This window comes from Rhincodon typus, chromosome 40 (genome assembly GCF_021869965.1).
Source record: "Rhincodon typus isolate 14 chromosome 40, sRhiTyp1.1, whole genome shotgun sequence".
Taxonomy (NCBI): domain Eukaryota; kingdom Metazoa; phylum Chordata; class Chondrichthyes; order Orectolobiformes; family Rhincodontidae; genus Rhincodon; species Rhincodon typus.
In genome coordinates, this window is record NC_063371.1 from 16,306,520 (window position 1) to 16,323,212 (window position 16,693).

General features: G+C 44.7%; 1 protein-coding gene across 1 annotated transcript in view; it reads right to left on the minus strand.

Moving 5' to 3' along the window:
* Nucleotides 1-467: 467 nt before the first annotated feature.
* The window catches only part of kansl3 (KAT8 regulatory NSL complex subunit 3), a 56,333-nt gene continuing 40,107 nt past the window's right edge, over nucleotides 468-16,693 (minus strand). The window contains exons 13-20 of the mRNA XM_048618525.1: nucleotides 14,025-14,213; nucleotides 13,212-13,296; nucleotides 9,238-9,401; nucleotides 8,463-8,560; nucleotides 7,092-7,287; nucleotides 3,651-3,832; nucleotides 1,873-2,047; nucleotides 468-1,017 (exon numbers count right to left, since the gene is read on the minus strand). Coding sequence (XP_048474482.1) covers nucleotides 614-1,017; nucleotides 1,873-2,047; nucleotides 3,651-3,832; nucleotides 7,092-7,287; nucleotides 8,463-8,560; nucleotides 9,238-9,401; nucleotides 13,212-13,296; nucleotides 14,025-14,213 — 1,493 coding nt within the window. The 3' untranslated portion in view covers nucleotides 468-613. The remainder of the gene's footprint in view (nucleotides 1,018-1,872; nucleotides 2,048-3,650; nucleotides 3,833-7,091; nucleotides 7,288-8,462; nucleotides 8,561-9,237; nucleotides 9,402-13,211; nucleotides 13,297-14,024; nucleotides 14,214-16,693) is intronic.

Here is a 16,693-nt window from a genome sequence, read left to right on the forward strand (position 1 = left end):
ATGTGGTTGGAAATGTTTGTATGTTTATTAATGTTGAATATTGTATTTGCAGGTGAGGAAGACAATACTGCTGTTATCTGGTTCTGGCTCCATGAGGGAGATGCTCAGCGCTGCCCTTCCTGTGGAGCTCATTACCAGCTTGTACCCCACCATCACTGAATGTAGACAGTGCAGGGTACACTCCGTTTACTCATCTGCATTCCTTGGATCTCACTTGATGTTTGTGGTTTGGGACTCAATGTTGAACACTCCGCATTGTTTGTCATTGTATTCTTACAGAAATAGAAAATATTAAAAATGAAGTTTACCTCTACCAGCTGTTTCTTGGCCTTTGTTATTTTTGAAGAGTGCTGGCCCTCAAGATCTGATTTCCCAAACAGGGATGAAACTTGTTAGTCAGTTGGTGGAGGAAAGATTTTAACATGAGGGGGAGATGTCATTTTGGCAGAAAGTAAAGATGACAATAGTTTTTCAAACATTGAAAGCAATGCATTTTATGTAATGAGCAAAAAAAATTCTACAAATTTTACATGAACATAAGTTGAGCAACAAATCCCCCTTGTCATGGTGTCATTGTTCATTCAGGGTAAACTAACAACTGTTTAAGATAACTTCAGGGCCCTTGCTGTGTGGCTGGTGATGGTGTACTAGAGGGGTGAGTAATTTCCGTGGTATGGATAATGGTGCTGCCTTGATCCATCACTGAAGGCATCTTGCCTAGGGTCTCATTGGTACTGAGCACTGAAGCAAGGCCATATCTTTCCCCAGTTGTTGCAGATGACACTTCACCCTTAGTGGTGAAGATGACTGTCTTTGAAGAACTCTGCAGGACAGGCCCAACTTTGGAAAGCATCACTGTGCAGGTGGAGGGAGCCACGATTGGGCCAGCTGCATTCAAGGAAGAGGCCCCTGACAACTTCGGAGGGCAGGCTTCAAGTGGACTTACTATAGACTTGGTGAGCGCAGACATCTTGGCATCAGACATTACATAAAGAGTTTTTGTTGGACTTGTAGTCACTGGAAAAGAATGAGGAATTAATAAACTCTGATCAGAATATCAAATAGCAATGGCTCAGCCATAATTCACATGACACCATTTTATAATCTAACAGGTTAATTTGAAATCACAAACTTTCAGCGCACTGCTCCTTTGATAGGAGGAGCAGCAGCACTCCAAAAGCTTGTGATTTCTAACTGTGTCTACCCCAGTCCAACACCACATCATAAATACTCAGCCCAGTGTCATGTACCTTGGTGTGCATCCTAATCTATCTTCAGAAAATGAGGCATTCAGCTTAATTCAAAGCCAGAATTATTGAAACTCAACGATTGTGTCCATACCCACCATCGAACTATCCACAGCAGTAGCCATACATTTTTCTTCAACCCTCACCCCTATCAAAACTATTTTTTCCTTTAGAAGCAGCTGGGGATAAATTGCACTGCTGCAAGCTTCCAAAGTCTCACCATCAGCCAAATGTTTCTCCTCAATTGCACCACGTGCTGTTCCAGGACCTCGTCCTGTCACAGCAGTATTGAATGGGGCAATAAAGTCCTTGACAACGACCTGATAAAACCGTGTAAGTCTTAAGCAAAGGGTACCGAGCACTTAGAAATCTGTGGTTCATCACCCAAAAGGCAGTTGTTGGAAGCAAAATAAAACAAGGCTGCTTTCCTACTGGAGGCAATCTCCATCAAACACCACAAGGCATTTCTGCAATGCATCCTTATTATTTACTAAGGATTATGCAACATTTTACAGACCATTGTGTTTATGAACAGCATTGGTGACATGGAGACAATTTATCATCTTGACAGTTAATGCTGAACAAAGATTCCACTGCACAATCTAAGCTCAATGCCAGTATCTACCTGCCCTGCGTGTAGCCTCACCTACAACTGCAGATGAAGACTGGGACTCTGGAATCTTCTCCACTGAGGCTAATTCAAAAGGGGAGTGACCTTTGCTGACATCTCCTGGTGCAGTAGTCTGTTTGATTGTGCTAGTGCCTTGGGAGCTCGGGACCGATAACAGAGAGTCACAGCACTGCAGAGAGAGAAAGAGAGAGAGACAAGGTCAAAGAGGAAGTGATGGCCTAGTGGTACTATTGCTGGACTGTTAATCCAGAGACCTAGGTAATGTTCTGGGGACCTAGAGTCAAAACCCACCATGGCAGAGAGTGGAATTTGAATTCAATAAATATCTGGAACTAGAAGTATAATGATGACCATGAATGCATTGTCAATTGTCAGAAAAACCCATCTGGTTCACTAATGTCCTTTAGGGAAAGAAACCGCCATCCTTACCTGGTCTAGCCTACATGTGACTCCAGACCCACAGCAATGTGGCTGACTCTTAACTGCCCTCTGGGCAATTAGGGATGGGCAATAAGTGCTGGTCTAGCCAGCAAGGCTCTCACCTTGTAAATGAATAAAGAAAAAATGTGCCGACAGTTTCATGGGAACACCAGTCAAATGTGGAAAACTACCTCTGAAAATAGGAGCCGTGTTTTAACCTACAAAACAGGAAATGCCACCTTGTCGAGCAATCACAATGTCGCAGCTCTGTGCACTTGGTTTACTCCGTATCTCAGCCATGTTGTAGCAGCTCAGGGCAGTTGCAGAGCAAAGTGACCTCTCCTCATTCCATCAAATGTTCCCAGGGCAGACAAAGCACAGACTTGATTCAGAGATCTCAAATTTCTCTCTGGAAGTCAGGTGCAAAGCCACACAGTCAAGTCTTAATCTTGCACAGTTGGAAGTGTTTCAGTTCTTCCCATCATGTCTATTTCAGGAGACGAGAAGCCATTTAGCCCATCTACCTGGTTCCATGATTGCGCCAGATCATACTACATTATACCTCAGCACCACTTCCAAACGATTTTGGTCCACTGCTACAGATACCCAGACCTGACAAGAACTATCATTCTCAGTTTTAAACATTTCAAATCCTTTACTGGGGAAGAGAAGGCCTGCACTTCACGACTTTTGTGGAAAAGAGCTTCCACAGCATCAAGCTCTAGGAGCTTGAGCTTCAAATAAACTTTGCACATCCCAGACCACTGGAAAACAGAGGAAAGAATTGCTTTTAACCTACCCTATCAATTCTTTTCATCATGTGAAATACCTCAAAATATATCACCCTGAGTCTTCCGACCAGAAGTAAATCCAAGCCTTGTTCAGGTAATATTTGATTTTAAAGAAAACAATTGTACCGATTATATCAATGCTGTGCTGCACTCCCTTAAAGATCAACTTGTCTTCCCTAAGGAGTAGTGCCCAGAACTAAAGGCTGTACTTTAGATGAGGTCTAACCAGAGTTCTGTACAGTTGTATGAGAACTTTTACCCTTACTCCTGCTCCCTTCAAATGAAGGCCAGCTCCCAGCTTTTAAATTTCTTTCTGATCCTTGCTAAAAGCCTTTAGTAAATTGTCTCCCACCTAACGGAGTCAAATAGGCGTCCCCCTTGTCATGAACATTTCTTGTTTGTTTTATGGTGACAGCCATAACTCCATTATCTACCTCATTTTAGGAGGAAACATTTTTGTGCAGTAAACATTTCCCACTCCCACTTTAGACCGGATTGCTATATTAAAAGAATTGACACTTCCCACAGTCTTTGGAAAAGCTGAGACATCAGGACTGTCACCTGCTGATTCTGTGCCGCCTGCACTTTGCCCTCTTGATCCATTTCCTCGAGGTTGACAACCTGGCTGCCCACCGTGCTACATAAGCTGGGCATGGCATTGACAGTACTAGGTTGGCTTAGGGATGACACTCGGCTGCCCTGGGTCCTCAGGGTCACAGTGATTGTGGTTGGAGGCTTCACACCTGAGAACATGAAGTGGAAATGAATATGGGTCAAGAGTTGGCCACAGCGTACAGGTTGCAGGACAGAGCTTATTTTACAAATGTTGATGTTGTAGAATATTTACAAGAGATAGGCACTGTCTATGATCATGTAGATCCCACCTACTTGGGATAAAAGGTCAGGGATTCATAGTCCCATTCCAGAGACTTCAGCCCATGATTAAGTCTGGCATTCCTGTACAATACTGAGGCAGAACTGTGCCGGTAAAAGGGCGTTCTGTCCATCAGATATGAGAAAAGGCTGCCCCTCACAGGTGGACAGACAGAATTCCATGACTTGACTTCCAAGAGGAGCCAGGAGAGTTCTGGTGAACATTTTATTCTTCAAGTCAACAGAAGTTTAAAAAAAAACTCAAAAGTCATTGAGCTGAAACATGAACTCAGCTTCTCTCTCCACAAATGCTGCATGACCAACTGAGGATTTCCGGCACTCTGATTTTATTTCAATAAAAAACAGATTGCCTGACTCCAATCACCATTTGTCTCTTTCACTCTCATATTCCACACTAAGGGCAAGGTGGTCATGGAATCTGTCGCTGGATCAAGATGATCCAATTAGCTGTTTCAATCCTACTCAGCTTCCTCGCTAAAACTTTCTCTGATCATATCATCCGTACTGCTTCCCCCTTTTGTCTAGAATTGGAGATATTTAGCAGTTTCGCTTTCAATTTCCAGCTTGCCCTCAACTTCACCTGGTCCATCTCTGATTCCCCGCTTCCCTTTCTCAGTATTTGTTTCCATTTCTGCAGATGGTCCGGCCACCGATATCCAACACAACCCCACCCCGCACCCAGTCCCACAGTTACCCTAATGATACAACCCTACATCCCACTTCCTGAGGAGACTCCCAGTTTCTCCATCTCTGTCATATCAGTTCCGATGATGCCAGCTTCCACAAGGGGATCTCCAAAATCTACACCACCCCTCCACCGTGACTGATAGGGCCCACAGCTGTGCCCAACCCATCTTCCACACTCTGCCCTCACGCCTTCCCTTCCCTCTTGCAAGAGTGATAGGGTCCCCCGAGTCCTCACTTACCACCACCAGCATCCACACCCAAATGACCATCAACTTCCACCAACACCAGACATATTTTCCTTTCCCCTCCATTGTCAGACTTCCGCAGGACTCTTTGATCCATTCCTTCGCCAATCCCAAGACCACCCCACACCCCCACAGTACCTTCCCATGCAATTGCAGATGGTGTGTCCATTTACCACCTCACTATCCAAGGCCCCAGGCATATGTCACTCAATCTATTCGCTGCTCAAAATGTAGTCTCCTGTCTCCCCTACACTGGGGAGATAAAACGCTGACTGAGTGACCACTTTGCAGAATACCTATATTCTATCTGCAAAACTGACACTGAGCTTCCTGTTGCCTGCTACTTCTACACACCATCGTGTTCCTCGGCCAACATCTCTGTCGCAGGTTTGCTACAGCGCTCTAGTGAACCTCAGCACAGGCTGGAAGAACAACATCTGAATTTCCACTTGTGGACACTGCAGCCTTCAGGACTCAAAATCAATAATTTTATGGCCCAAACACCTTATCCAGACCCACCCTATCCCTGTAACCCCACATTTACCAGGGTTAAACCACCTAACCTACACATCCCTGGACTCTATGGAGTATTTAGCATGGCCAACCCACCTGACCTGCATATCTTTGGAATGTGGGAGGAAACCAGAGCACCCAGAGGAAACCCCACGGGGAGAATGTACAAACTCCACACAGACAGTCGCCCAAGGCTGGAATCAAACCCGGGTCCCTGGCGCTGTGATGCAGCAGTGCTAACCACTGAGCGACTGTGCCGTCCCAGCGATGACCTTGTCATCACATGGACGGCCTTCAGCACAGCCAACCCATTGTCAGCCACAAATGGTCCCCAATAGCATTAAGTGATTTTGTCCCAGGCTGACCTTTACCCGTGCCTTTGCCCAAATGTTGGTCTCTCTCTCTCTGGGCTCCATCTCTAAATATTGTCTACTCTCTCTTCCCTCCCACCAACCCCTGACCTTCTGCATATATATCAACCTTTTCCTCGTGAAAGAAGAAAACCTGCCCTTTGTCCCTCGTCATTGGTTTGCAGTCTGTTATATGGTTGAACACACCACCATCCTCACCTGACTCCATTCTAGCAAATCTGACCATAGCAAGAAAATCATTCGCGATCACTTATCTTCCAGTTTCTACATTGTTCCCTCTGGTGCGCCTCAACCATCGGACTCGGACTGCCTCTGCTTTCTCGACCAGATGCTGCTTCTTGGCTATATCAGCTGAAAGCACAGCATTATCCCTTACATTAGCTGGATGTGAGCTAACTCAAATGTACCTGTGCCTTTCTTGACTCCTCTGATGTTGCTGATGGATGCTGCATGAGCAATAATTTCTTTCAAGTAAATATTGGGAAGATTCAAAAAGTATTTTGTCTGGTTCCTGTTCTGAACAATGTTCCCTACATACTGATTCCAACGTTTAGCAACAATCAGTCGGTCTGTCTGTTCACATTCTTGCTGTCATATATGACTCTGTGATGAACCTGTGACCTCACTTTTGCATCATCAGGCCAAGTGCCTGTGCCTACCTCCAGAACACCCTCATGCGTACCCTCAACATATAACTGGACTCAACTATTCCGATCGCCTGCCTAGGTGTTGTGTCTCTCAGTGCAACCTCCAAAAATTTGTCAGTCAAATCCCTGACAATGATATCTTAGATTGTAGCAAACTCTTCTGCCATACTATTTTTACTCACTGAGCAGCATTGGCTCCAGTTCAATTCATATCTTAATGTTACAATTTTCATCTTGTTTTCAAATCCACATTAGCTACTCCCCACTCTATCTGTGCAATCTGTTCTGATCCTACAAATTCCCAAGGTATCTGCGGTCCTTCAATTCTAGCCTCCTGATTGTCCCTGATTCGAATCACTCTACCACTTTTAGATCTATCTCCAGTGTTCTTGACTCTGCCTCTGGAATTCCCTCCCTATACCTCTCAACTTTGAGACCCTCCTTAAAACATAAATCTTCATCCAAACCACTGGCCATCTGTCTGAATATTTCTCTGTGTGTCTCAGCGTCACATTTAACTACATAATGTTAAAGGTACCAATTAAGTTGTTGTTTGCAACATTGATGATACAACAAAGATATCCTGTTCACACTGAAGTGGTGAAAGGATGAAAAGGGGTGTGCCCCTTCAGTGGCTCTCAGTACCTGACAGGGTGGACGAGCTGCTTGTCAGTTTGGACAATCCTCCATTGCTCAGCAGCTGGTGGATAGCGGTAGATTTGCTGCTCCCGTTCCCACCCAGGAATCCTGGTGCAGGCGATGCGCTGACAGTGCGGACAACAGGATTTGCTGCCATGGTTACATGGCCCAGGGTGGACGTCGAACTCTTCACACTTGGAGCCTGTGAACGACATTTTTGCTGAAACACCAAGGCAGACACAAGGACCAATTGCATCAGGCACAACCAGAAAGGCTTGAAAACATGATAGCACCTAAGGTGTGGAGTCCAAGGAGGTGGCTGCAGTCCAGCCAATTTGCAAACCACCATGGGATACCCCAATCAACTAGCTCCCTGTCTCCCAGCATATACATCACACTGTACAAAGTGGAACTCAGCTGCCTTCTTGAAGTGCTGCAGTCCACGTGCTGTAGGAAGGGAATTCCAGGATTTTGACCCAGTGACAATGAAGAAACGACTATATACATTCAGTTCAGGATGGTGAGGGGAATTCACAAGGGTGGTGTTCCCACGCATCTACTACCAATGTCCTTCTCGCTAATAGTGCTCATGGGTTTGGAAGGTGCAGTCAAGGAGCCTTGACCAATTTCTGCAGTGCATCTTGTGGATGGTACACACTGCTGTTACAGAGTGCCAGTGGTGGGGGAAGGGATACTGAAAACGGTGGTTGGAGTTGTAAATTAGTGGGCTTGTTTTCTCCTGGATTGTGTGAAGTTTCCAGAGCACTGTTGGAGATGTACTCAAACAGGCAAGTGTGAAATTTTCCATCACACTCCTTGACTTGGTGGACTGGCTTTGGAAGTCACATGGCCAATTACTCACTGCAGAATTCCTATCTTCTGATCTGCTCTTGTAGCCACTATGGCTTCTCCAGTTCAGCTTCTGATCAATGGTAACCCCCCAGGATGTTAACAGTTTACTTTTTAACATTCTGATAGCTGCATTAATTGTCAGCCGACAGCAGACCCAGACTTCAACATGGACAACACTGGGAATCTGTTTCTCCAAAACTCATTGCTCTCACCACACATCATATATCCTAGATTCAAAATCTAATTTTTTTAAAAATCAATTTCCATTTGAGGGAATCAATAACAATTGTTTCCATCATGTCCTCCGGGGATTTTATTCCAGAGATTGATCATTTACTCATTAGATCATTATTTTCACAAATGACTGTTATATTTACATCCTTTCTGGTCCTACAATCGTGGGCAAGGTGAAGCACCTGTTTATGGGTGACATTACCAAGTTCTTCAGAATGAGCAACAATGCGTTCTCAAACCTTCTCTCTCTACATAACGGTTGAAAAAGTATGATACATGACGCAACTGTACCTGGCCTGGGCTGGCAGATGACAGACTAGAAGTCTTTGTTCCAATGTCCTGCAGACTGAAGCTCAATCCTTGGAGCAGGCTACTTGCCAACTGTGTCCCTGGGCATAAACCAAAAGGTCAGTACTTTTTTAAAAATTCTTTCAGCAGATGTGGGCATCACTGGCTGGCTCACATATCTAAGTGCCCCTGAGATGGTATAAGCCTTAGTTCTTGATTGCTATATAACCTTTGGTTTTGTTACACCCACAGTTGAGAAGGGAGTATCCAGGACCCTTAAACCATGTGAGGACAGTATTGTTGTTTCAAAACAATAAAAATGCAAATATGGCTAATGCGTTAGGCTCTATTCCTGCCTTCTTAAGCTTAAGTGCAGCTTGGGAGCAGGAAGTAGCACTGTCACCCTCAAAAGGATAAGTTTAACCCTTTCTTTCCTCTTAGATCAGATGAGATTCAGGTTTCTTTGTTAAAATGTTATTCATGTATGCATGGGAGCTGTACACTTCAAGAAAATGACACACACTAAAAATTTTATTGCAAGAACAAAGGTTCTATACTGCCTTTAAAGATAACCAGCTTCCAATCACAGGTTACACACTGATTCACCCTATCACTGCCTAATCACCTTCACATAGTTCACAAAACCACTATTCTCAGCACTTCTTCAGTTCTGTTAACAATTTGTACCTTTGGGTTACCAATCCTCCTTCCAACAGAAACAGTTTTTCAGCATTTACTCGAAGGAAAGGTAACAAATTAAAGAACAGTGCGTTCATACCTGATGTTGTGGTCGGCCCAGAATGAGGTTGCTGTGAAGTACTGGAACCTGGTGGGGTGACCAGTCTGGCCTGGATAGTATGGAAGGCACTGGCTGTGGTGCTGACAGCTGGAGCAGCTGAGGTTATTGTACTTGGGCAACTGGAGAACACATCCACAGCCGATCTGGGGAAATGGAGAAGAAAATGCACCGATGACATGACCGAAGGAACAGTATTTTTCAACATGCAATGTCTCGAAGCACTCTCTACTCATGAGAGAGACTTGACAGGGTGCAAGAGACTGGACCTAGGGGGCACAACTGAACAATCAGGCATGGTCCATTTAAGATGAGAAATGCTTTTACCTCCCAGAGGTTCATGAGTACAACAAATTCATTTTCCCTCAGAGCAATGAAGACAGGGGTCGCTCAATATTTTTTAAACACAGAGGTTGATTAACTTCCACGTCCAATGATTATTGGAGGGAGGTAGGAAAGTATAGACTAAAGTCCACAATAAGGTCTGTCATGATCTTAATGAATGGTAGAGCAGATCGGGAGCCAAATGGCGAACTCCAGCTCTTAGTTTTTAAGCTTAAGTACATTTGAGGGATTATCATAAATACAAAATGCAGCAGTCAATTTGGAAACAGCAAGATCCTCTAAATGAAAATGGAATAATGATCAGATAATCAGTGGTGCTGACTGAGGCCAAGTCACTACAAAAAACCCACCTGATCTTCTGAGCAAGTGGTTAATCTTTTGTGTGTGAGTCTTGAAATGTTTTGGTAGATGTACTCCTCTCAAGTGGGTGAACAATCATGTACACCCCCGTCCAAACTTTACACACAACACTTTTGCACAATGTAGCATCTCCGAGTGTTTCAATGACGTCTCTCAGCTATTTACTTTGGTAGCAGTGGGGTGGATTGTGTGCCTGCTCAGTCCTGGTGTGTTTCCCACTGAGGTGGAACTCCCTGTGGTACTTGCTCTCTCTATTCCCGCAACCAGCCTCACATTTCACATTATTTTGTAGACGCACAGAAAGGCTCTGAAACCCAATTTGAAAACGAATGCGAATGAGGTACCAGACTGAACCTTAGAGGATTCATCCGTAAGATGACACCTCTAGAAGTTCAGCGCTCAATAAGCGTCAGTCTCAATTACTGGGCACCCTTCTCCGAGTTGACTCAGAGTCCAAATGTCACATCACTTCTATACCTGCCGCTTGGTTTTTTGGAAACACAAGTGGTGGAGTTAGCAGAGCTTTGATGCTGCCCAGCTCATCCTTGAAGTGTCTGTGGTGAATGGACAACACTGAGAGTCACCATGCCAAGTCCTTCCCCATAAAGTCTGCCAGTGGACACTGGCCATGAAATAAGACTTGGCCTGTGATCCGCACATATAAAAAATATATCAAAAACAAAAAAAAGTATCAGGCCCAGGCATATGCGTGGCCCTTTCTGCATGGACCTCGGCATTCAGACTTCCAGCTGAAGGAAACTCTATACTGCCAATTGTAGAGCTACCTATTCATTGCAGTGAGCCCTCAGACCCACTGTACAAGTTTCACTGTCACCACCTGCAGGTCAGCCTTTAGCAGCACCAAATGGTTCCTCACCAGAGCCAGGCTGAAAGGCCAGTGATTGAGCTCCTGGATGCAAATAAAACCACAACTAAAATGGTTTTGCGGAGGATGCTGCTCATCGGCCCACCTTAGGGTTAGCAATCAGTGTCAATCACCCATTCTTTCTCTGTAAGCTTGCATATTCTGCCACACAACTGCACCCCATCCATCCCCCACCTAACTGGGTGAATGTAGAAGGCAATCCCAACCACAGTGTAATCCCAACCAGTGTAACACCTGGCTCTTTGATTCCTGTTACAATTCACAGATAGTTTACAGAGGTTCCAGACGACAGTATTGTAGTAAATGTGGCATACACTGACTTCCAAAAGGCATTTGGTAAAGTGCCACACAACAGGCTTGTCAGCAAAGTTAGAACACTCAGAATAAAAGATACAGAAGCAACACAGACATGATACTGGCTAAGTGACAGGAAACAGATAGCAGTAGTGAAAGGCTGTATTATAGATTGGAGGAAGGGATTCCTTAGGGATTAATATGGAGAGGACCCATTCTTTTCCTGATATAGTTTAATGATCTAGACCTGGTATACAGGGCAACATTTCTGTTATAAGTCTTGTGAACTGTGAGCAGGGTAGGTCAGAACTTGAAAAGGACATCAACTGGTTGGTAGAATGGGAAGACAGCTGACAAAAGAAATTTAATGCAGAGCGCATGAAGAAGTGATATACATTGCTAAATAAAAAAGCGAGACAATATCAAACAAAGGGTATAACCCTAAATGAGATTAGGAGCTGGGGATCTGGGGTGATTTGGGTAAATTATTCAAAGTGACAGGGGAAGGAAGGAAGTTACGATAATTTGTGTAAACACTTATACCGCCTCAACTGGAAGATTGACCAGAATTCAAGGAGGATGTGAAGGCCTTTTTTTTTGGGGGGAAGGGTGGTAGTGGTGTGGGTGGGTGTGTGTGTGTGTGTGTGTGCGCGCGTGCAGAAAGTGATTCAAAGGAGGAAGGATTTCAGTTGTCTCAATAGATGAGAGAGCGGGGCATGTTCTCTTTGGACAGGAGATCCAATATAAGCTCTCATAATTAGGGAGCGTACAGACAAAGTGTACGGGAGAAAATGCCCTTCGGTGGAAGGATCAAGAACCAGAGAACACAAATTTAAGCTGATTGACAAAAGCAGGAAAGATGACAGGAGGAGAAACCTTTTCAGGCCGCAAGTGGTTAGGAGCTGTTGGGAAATAACGGAGTGCAGGCAAAGAATGTTCGATCTTGGCTTCAAAGGACAATTAGATAATTACCTGAGGGGGAAAGGTTTACAGAGCCAAGTAAAAAGGTAGGGCAGTGGCAGTAAGTCAGCTGCAGTGTCAATGGGGACACAATGAGTCAATGGCGTCTTTCAATGTTGCACCATTCTGCAATTCTATGACACAGGCACCAGAGAGAGTGCTTTCATACTCAGCGCAGAATGACTGGTGCATTTGTCAGCCAGATTAATGGATGCAGTCACCAGTGAGATTCTGCGACTGTGTGGAAATGACATAAGACAGTACATAGCGTGGTCAGGTATTGAGACACAGGTCACATCACAGCCAGGAGGAAAGTACCGAAAGATTGAACAAGTAGTGAATGGAGAATCGGCATAGTTTCTGAATTATACAAAGCACTTGCTTTGTACTGAAACAGCTCAAAAAGTGTCAAAACTCCAAAGTACCTGAACAGCAGCGCCATTCTACACAGTTAAGACTGGAGGAAGCATCTTTGAAATCAGTACTGGGCTTCAGAGGTCTCTAAATATAAACACAATTTCCACAAGTTACTCAACTGGCTGCTTAAACCAGAGTGAGCACTACAAGTCTGGCTATATAAGGTGCTTGAAGCAACATCACTGTCACTATTCTGAAAACAAAAAAATGCTGGAAATCACAGCAGGTCAGACAGCATCCATGGACAGACAGCAAGCTAACGTCTCAAATTTAGATGACGCTTCATCAGAACTGATGAAGAGTTATCTAGACTCGAAACATTAGCTTGCTCTCTTCACCTCACTGATGAAGTGCTCCAAAAGCTTGTGATTTCAAATAAATCTGTTGGGCTATAATCTGGTGTCGTGTGACTTCTGACTGCTTTCTTTTCGGTACAGATTCCAGCATCTGCAGTAATTTGCTCCTATCACTGTCACTTCCCAGGATTCAGGCTCTCAGCAATGCAAATCTTGGAAGGTGTGTTGTGATATGTTCTGTACATAGGCTGAGTCTGATTTCCCCAGCTTGCAAAGCACAGCTCCATCTTGTGCCAGTAAAACTTGTCAGCGCTAGCATTTTGCTGGTATACTTCTTGAACAATATTACACAATGTGAAATTGCCGCGGTGCACACTGCTGTGAGAGACAGCACTCACCTTGGACCTGTGACAGCTCCAGCCGGTTCCTTGGTACCAGATCCTGGCTGGCTCAAGGACAACGTTAAAGGTTTCCCTGCCCCACCTGTTAGCAAGGAAAAATAAATCAAATGTCTCCATCAACTTGAAAGTGCTGAGTCCAAACTCTCCATGGTCAGGAAGCACTGCGGCTTCACTTTGGTAAAAACCCCTTTGTTGGTCTAAAAAAGCACCTTCACTCAGAGCAGTCTCCACCTTCCAAGATCCTGGGAGTACAATCTGGATCCTGGTCCCCAGACAACATAAGTGATTTTCAAAGGAGAACCAATAAAATAAAATACTGCAGGTTATGGAAAAGTAACAGAAAGACAAATTCCTTGGGATGTTAAGCACCACAGTGATGGATCTGTATAAAGACAGAGAGACTTAATGGCCAAATGTTCTGAGAACAGCAACACCATCAGACTGCACCTCTCTCTCTCTTTTGTTGCCCTACGCTTATCCCCCATATTTCTGGGTCCAGCTGAATCCTTGTCATATAGGACAGTGAGGAGAAAGCAAGATATGCCCTTCCTGTATAGCAACAACTGCAATATTCCAACAAGGGACGATGGAGAAGAACTGGGTCCAGGGTGGTGCTGGTGGGGAGGGAGGACATTAGGTTCGTCAGCTGGGGCTTCAGATTCTGAAGGGAGTGGCCTTGGAGGAGGATACTGCAACAGGAAGGAAGTGGGGAAAGGGCTGATTCCACTCCACCTCTGGCACCATTTGCTTTCCCTATTCCTCGAGGCACCAAATGACAGAATGAAGCCCAACAGCGAGCTGTGCGCTTACCCTCCTTGGCACCTGTGAAAGGCATAGTGGCAGCTGATGGCTCTCCTTGCGAAAGTATGGTCACTTTGATCTTTGCTCTTTTTGCAGGCTTGGAGACCACTTGAGTTGGGCTCGATGGCTGTCGTCTTTTCAGTTGGTTCTTCACATCCTCTGGCTCTGCCAGCTCTTGCTGCTCCGAGGACAGTGGAACTGAAATTCAGCAAAGTGCAATGTAACCGGTACAGCAGCACAGGAAAGGAGCAAGAAAAGTTGTAGTCACTTTAAACACGAGTCTAATTTCACAAGTCAACACAGGCAGCTCCCCCCAGGCAGCAGTGGAACAAATGCTTCAGCCCAACACTACCATGTAAGCACTGGGCAAGTGCTGCACTCTCAGGAAGAGAGCCAATCAAATCAAGGCTTTGTCTGTCTTCCCCAGTGAATGCTAAAAAATCCATTTTAGTCAACTAAAAACAAAGGGAATTCTCCTTGTTGCCTAGGCTTGACAAGCTCAATGCTGAGGGGCTCTGTGCCCTAGCTGGAAAAACTCGAAATAGCAGCCATCATCTTAGGTAAGGGGTCGACTGTTTTAATGAGAAGCGATTATTTCCTCAATCAGAAAGTTGCAAAACTTTGGAATTTTTGAACCCAGAGAACTATGGGTGCTCAGCTGTTGATCATATTCAAGGTTCAGAGTTGAGCTGGAAAATGAGATTAGATTAGAGCAGGCACGATGGGCCAAAGGGCCTCTTTCTATTCTGTAAACCATATGATTCTAACCTCCAGGGCACAGCTGCTGAACAAAAGGCTAGAAACACCTAACAGGACATGAGGGCTCTCGGCTCTTGGAATACTGGAGCTGGTTTGGGTGAGGTGGAACTCATACAAGTCAGAATTACCTCAGCAAAGCCAGGCCAATATCATTCTGGAAAGAGCTGCTCATGCTTTTGGGGAGGTGATGGGAAACTGAAAGTGGATTCACAAGGGAGAGAAGTGAAGCTAGAAAGAAAAGACAGACAACTCATAAACATGTTTGGAAGATCCAGTGAGACTGTGGAAGTCACCAATATAGGCAGTGACTGAAGCAGACAACATAAATACATTTCAGGGGAAGCTGGACAAGATCCGAGGAAGAAAGGTATAGACGGTTAAAATGTCAAATTGGCATGTGACAAGGTGGAGGAAGCTTTAGTCCTTGCATCTGAAACTTACCTTGAAGATCACATACAAGTTGCACCTTGAAAGTGCTCTGTGTGCTTGCCATGTTTATAAGTTTAAAGAGCCTACAATTGTAAACAAACTGGCTGCGCACTCCAAATACAATATTGGTGCTACAAGTAGAAAGCGTCGTCTCACTTAAAAACACTTGCAACATTGACTGGAGATCCTATCAGCTACCCAATTTTGAACCTTTCTACTTGCACAACCTCTCCACTCAGAGAGGGGAATCTTTGCATTCTCTAACCAAGAGAACTCTGGACATTCAGTCTCTTCAAGACAGAAATGGATAGAGTTTTGGCGGATGGGGAAACTGAGGGATACACAGATGGAGAGGGAAAATGAAATAACCTGTCCAAGTTCAGCCACAATTGTACTGAGTGGAACAGCAGGTTCAAGCAGCAGTACACTTGTTCCTATTTCTGAAGTTCTTACATTAAATTAAGATCCTTCCTTCTGAATCTTTCTGTACTAGATTATTTGTTAATTTTAAATCTGAGACAAATACATTTTTGTTAAACAAAGATATTAGGGGTTATTGGCCAAAGGCAGGTACATTGAGTTAGGTCACAGATCACTATTATCTCAATGAATGGCAGAACAGGCTCAAGAGGCTAAAAGACCTACACCCATTCCTAACAGTGTTCTGGGATAAGATGGTCAGCTTCAATCACTGATATGTACCCAAGTGGATGATCCCAGGTTTAAAGCCCAGAAACAGTCTCCAGAAAGAAGAGAAACTATGGGGGAGTGCAGGCAGTCACAGAATCGAGTTCAATTATGGTCAAACAGTACAACATTCAATGCCTACATCATGCCCCGTTTCTTTTGTATTATGCATCCATGCAGTTAAGCATGCGGATTCTTCAGGTTTTTCTAAACAGCTGCAAACGTGCACAAAAGTGAAAGGGTTGACTCATATTGACCTGTACGGGAACTTCCAGATTCATCGAGATCATCTTGCCTGCTTCTGAACTTGACAGCCTACGTTCTCAATCTACTCAATCTCTGTCATTGCTGGAATCAGGTTAGTCAACTTTTGTTGCACCATGTTGAAGTGCATAATTCCTGGCAGGCAGCAGCATTTCTCATGACACTCGAAGACAGCTCAGCTCGGTGGAGCAAGGATTCCTTACTTCTGCATTCCAAGTAAGGCCTGCATACTATTTCACAGAATCCCTACAGTGTGGATGCAGGCCATTCAGCCCATCTAGTCCACACTGACTCTCTGAAGAGCATTCCACCTAGACCCACGCCTTTACCCTATCCCTGTAAAGCTGCATTTCCCGTGGCTAACCCACCTAGCCTGTACATCTCTGGATACTACCAGCAATTTCCCATGGCCAATCCACCTAACCTGCGCATCTTTGGACTGTGGGAGGAAACCGGAGCACCTGGCGGAAACCCACGCAGACACGGGAAGAATGTGCAAACTTGACACAGACAGTCGCCCGAGCTGGAATCGAACCCAG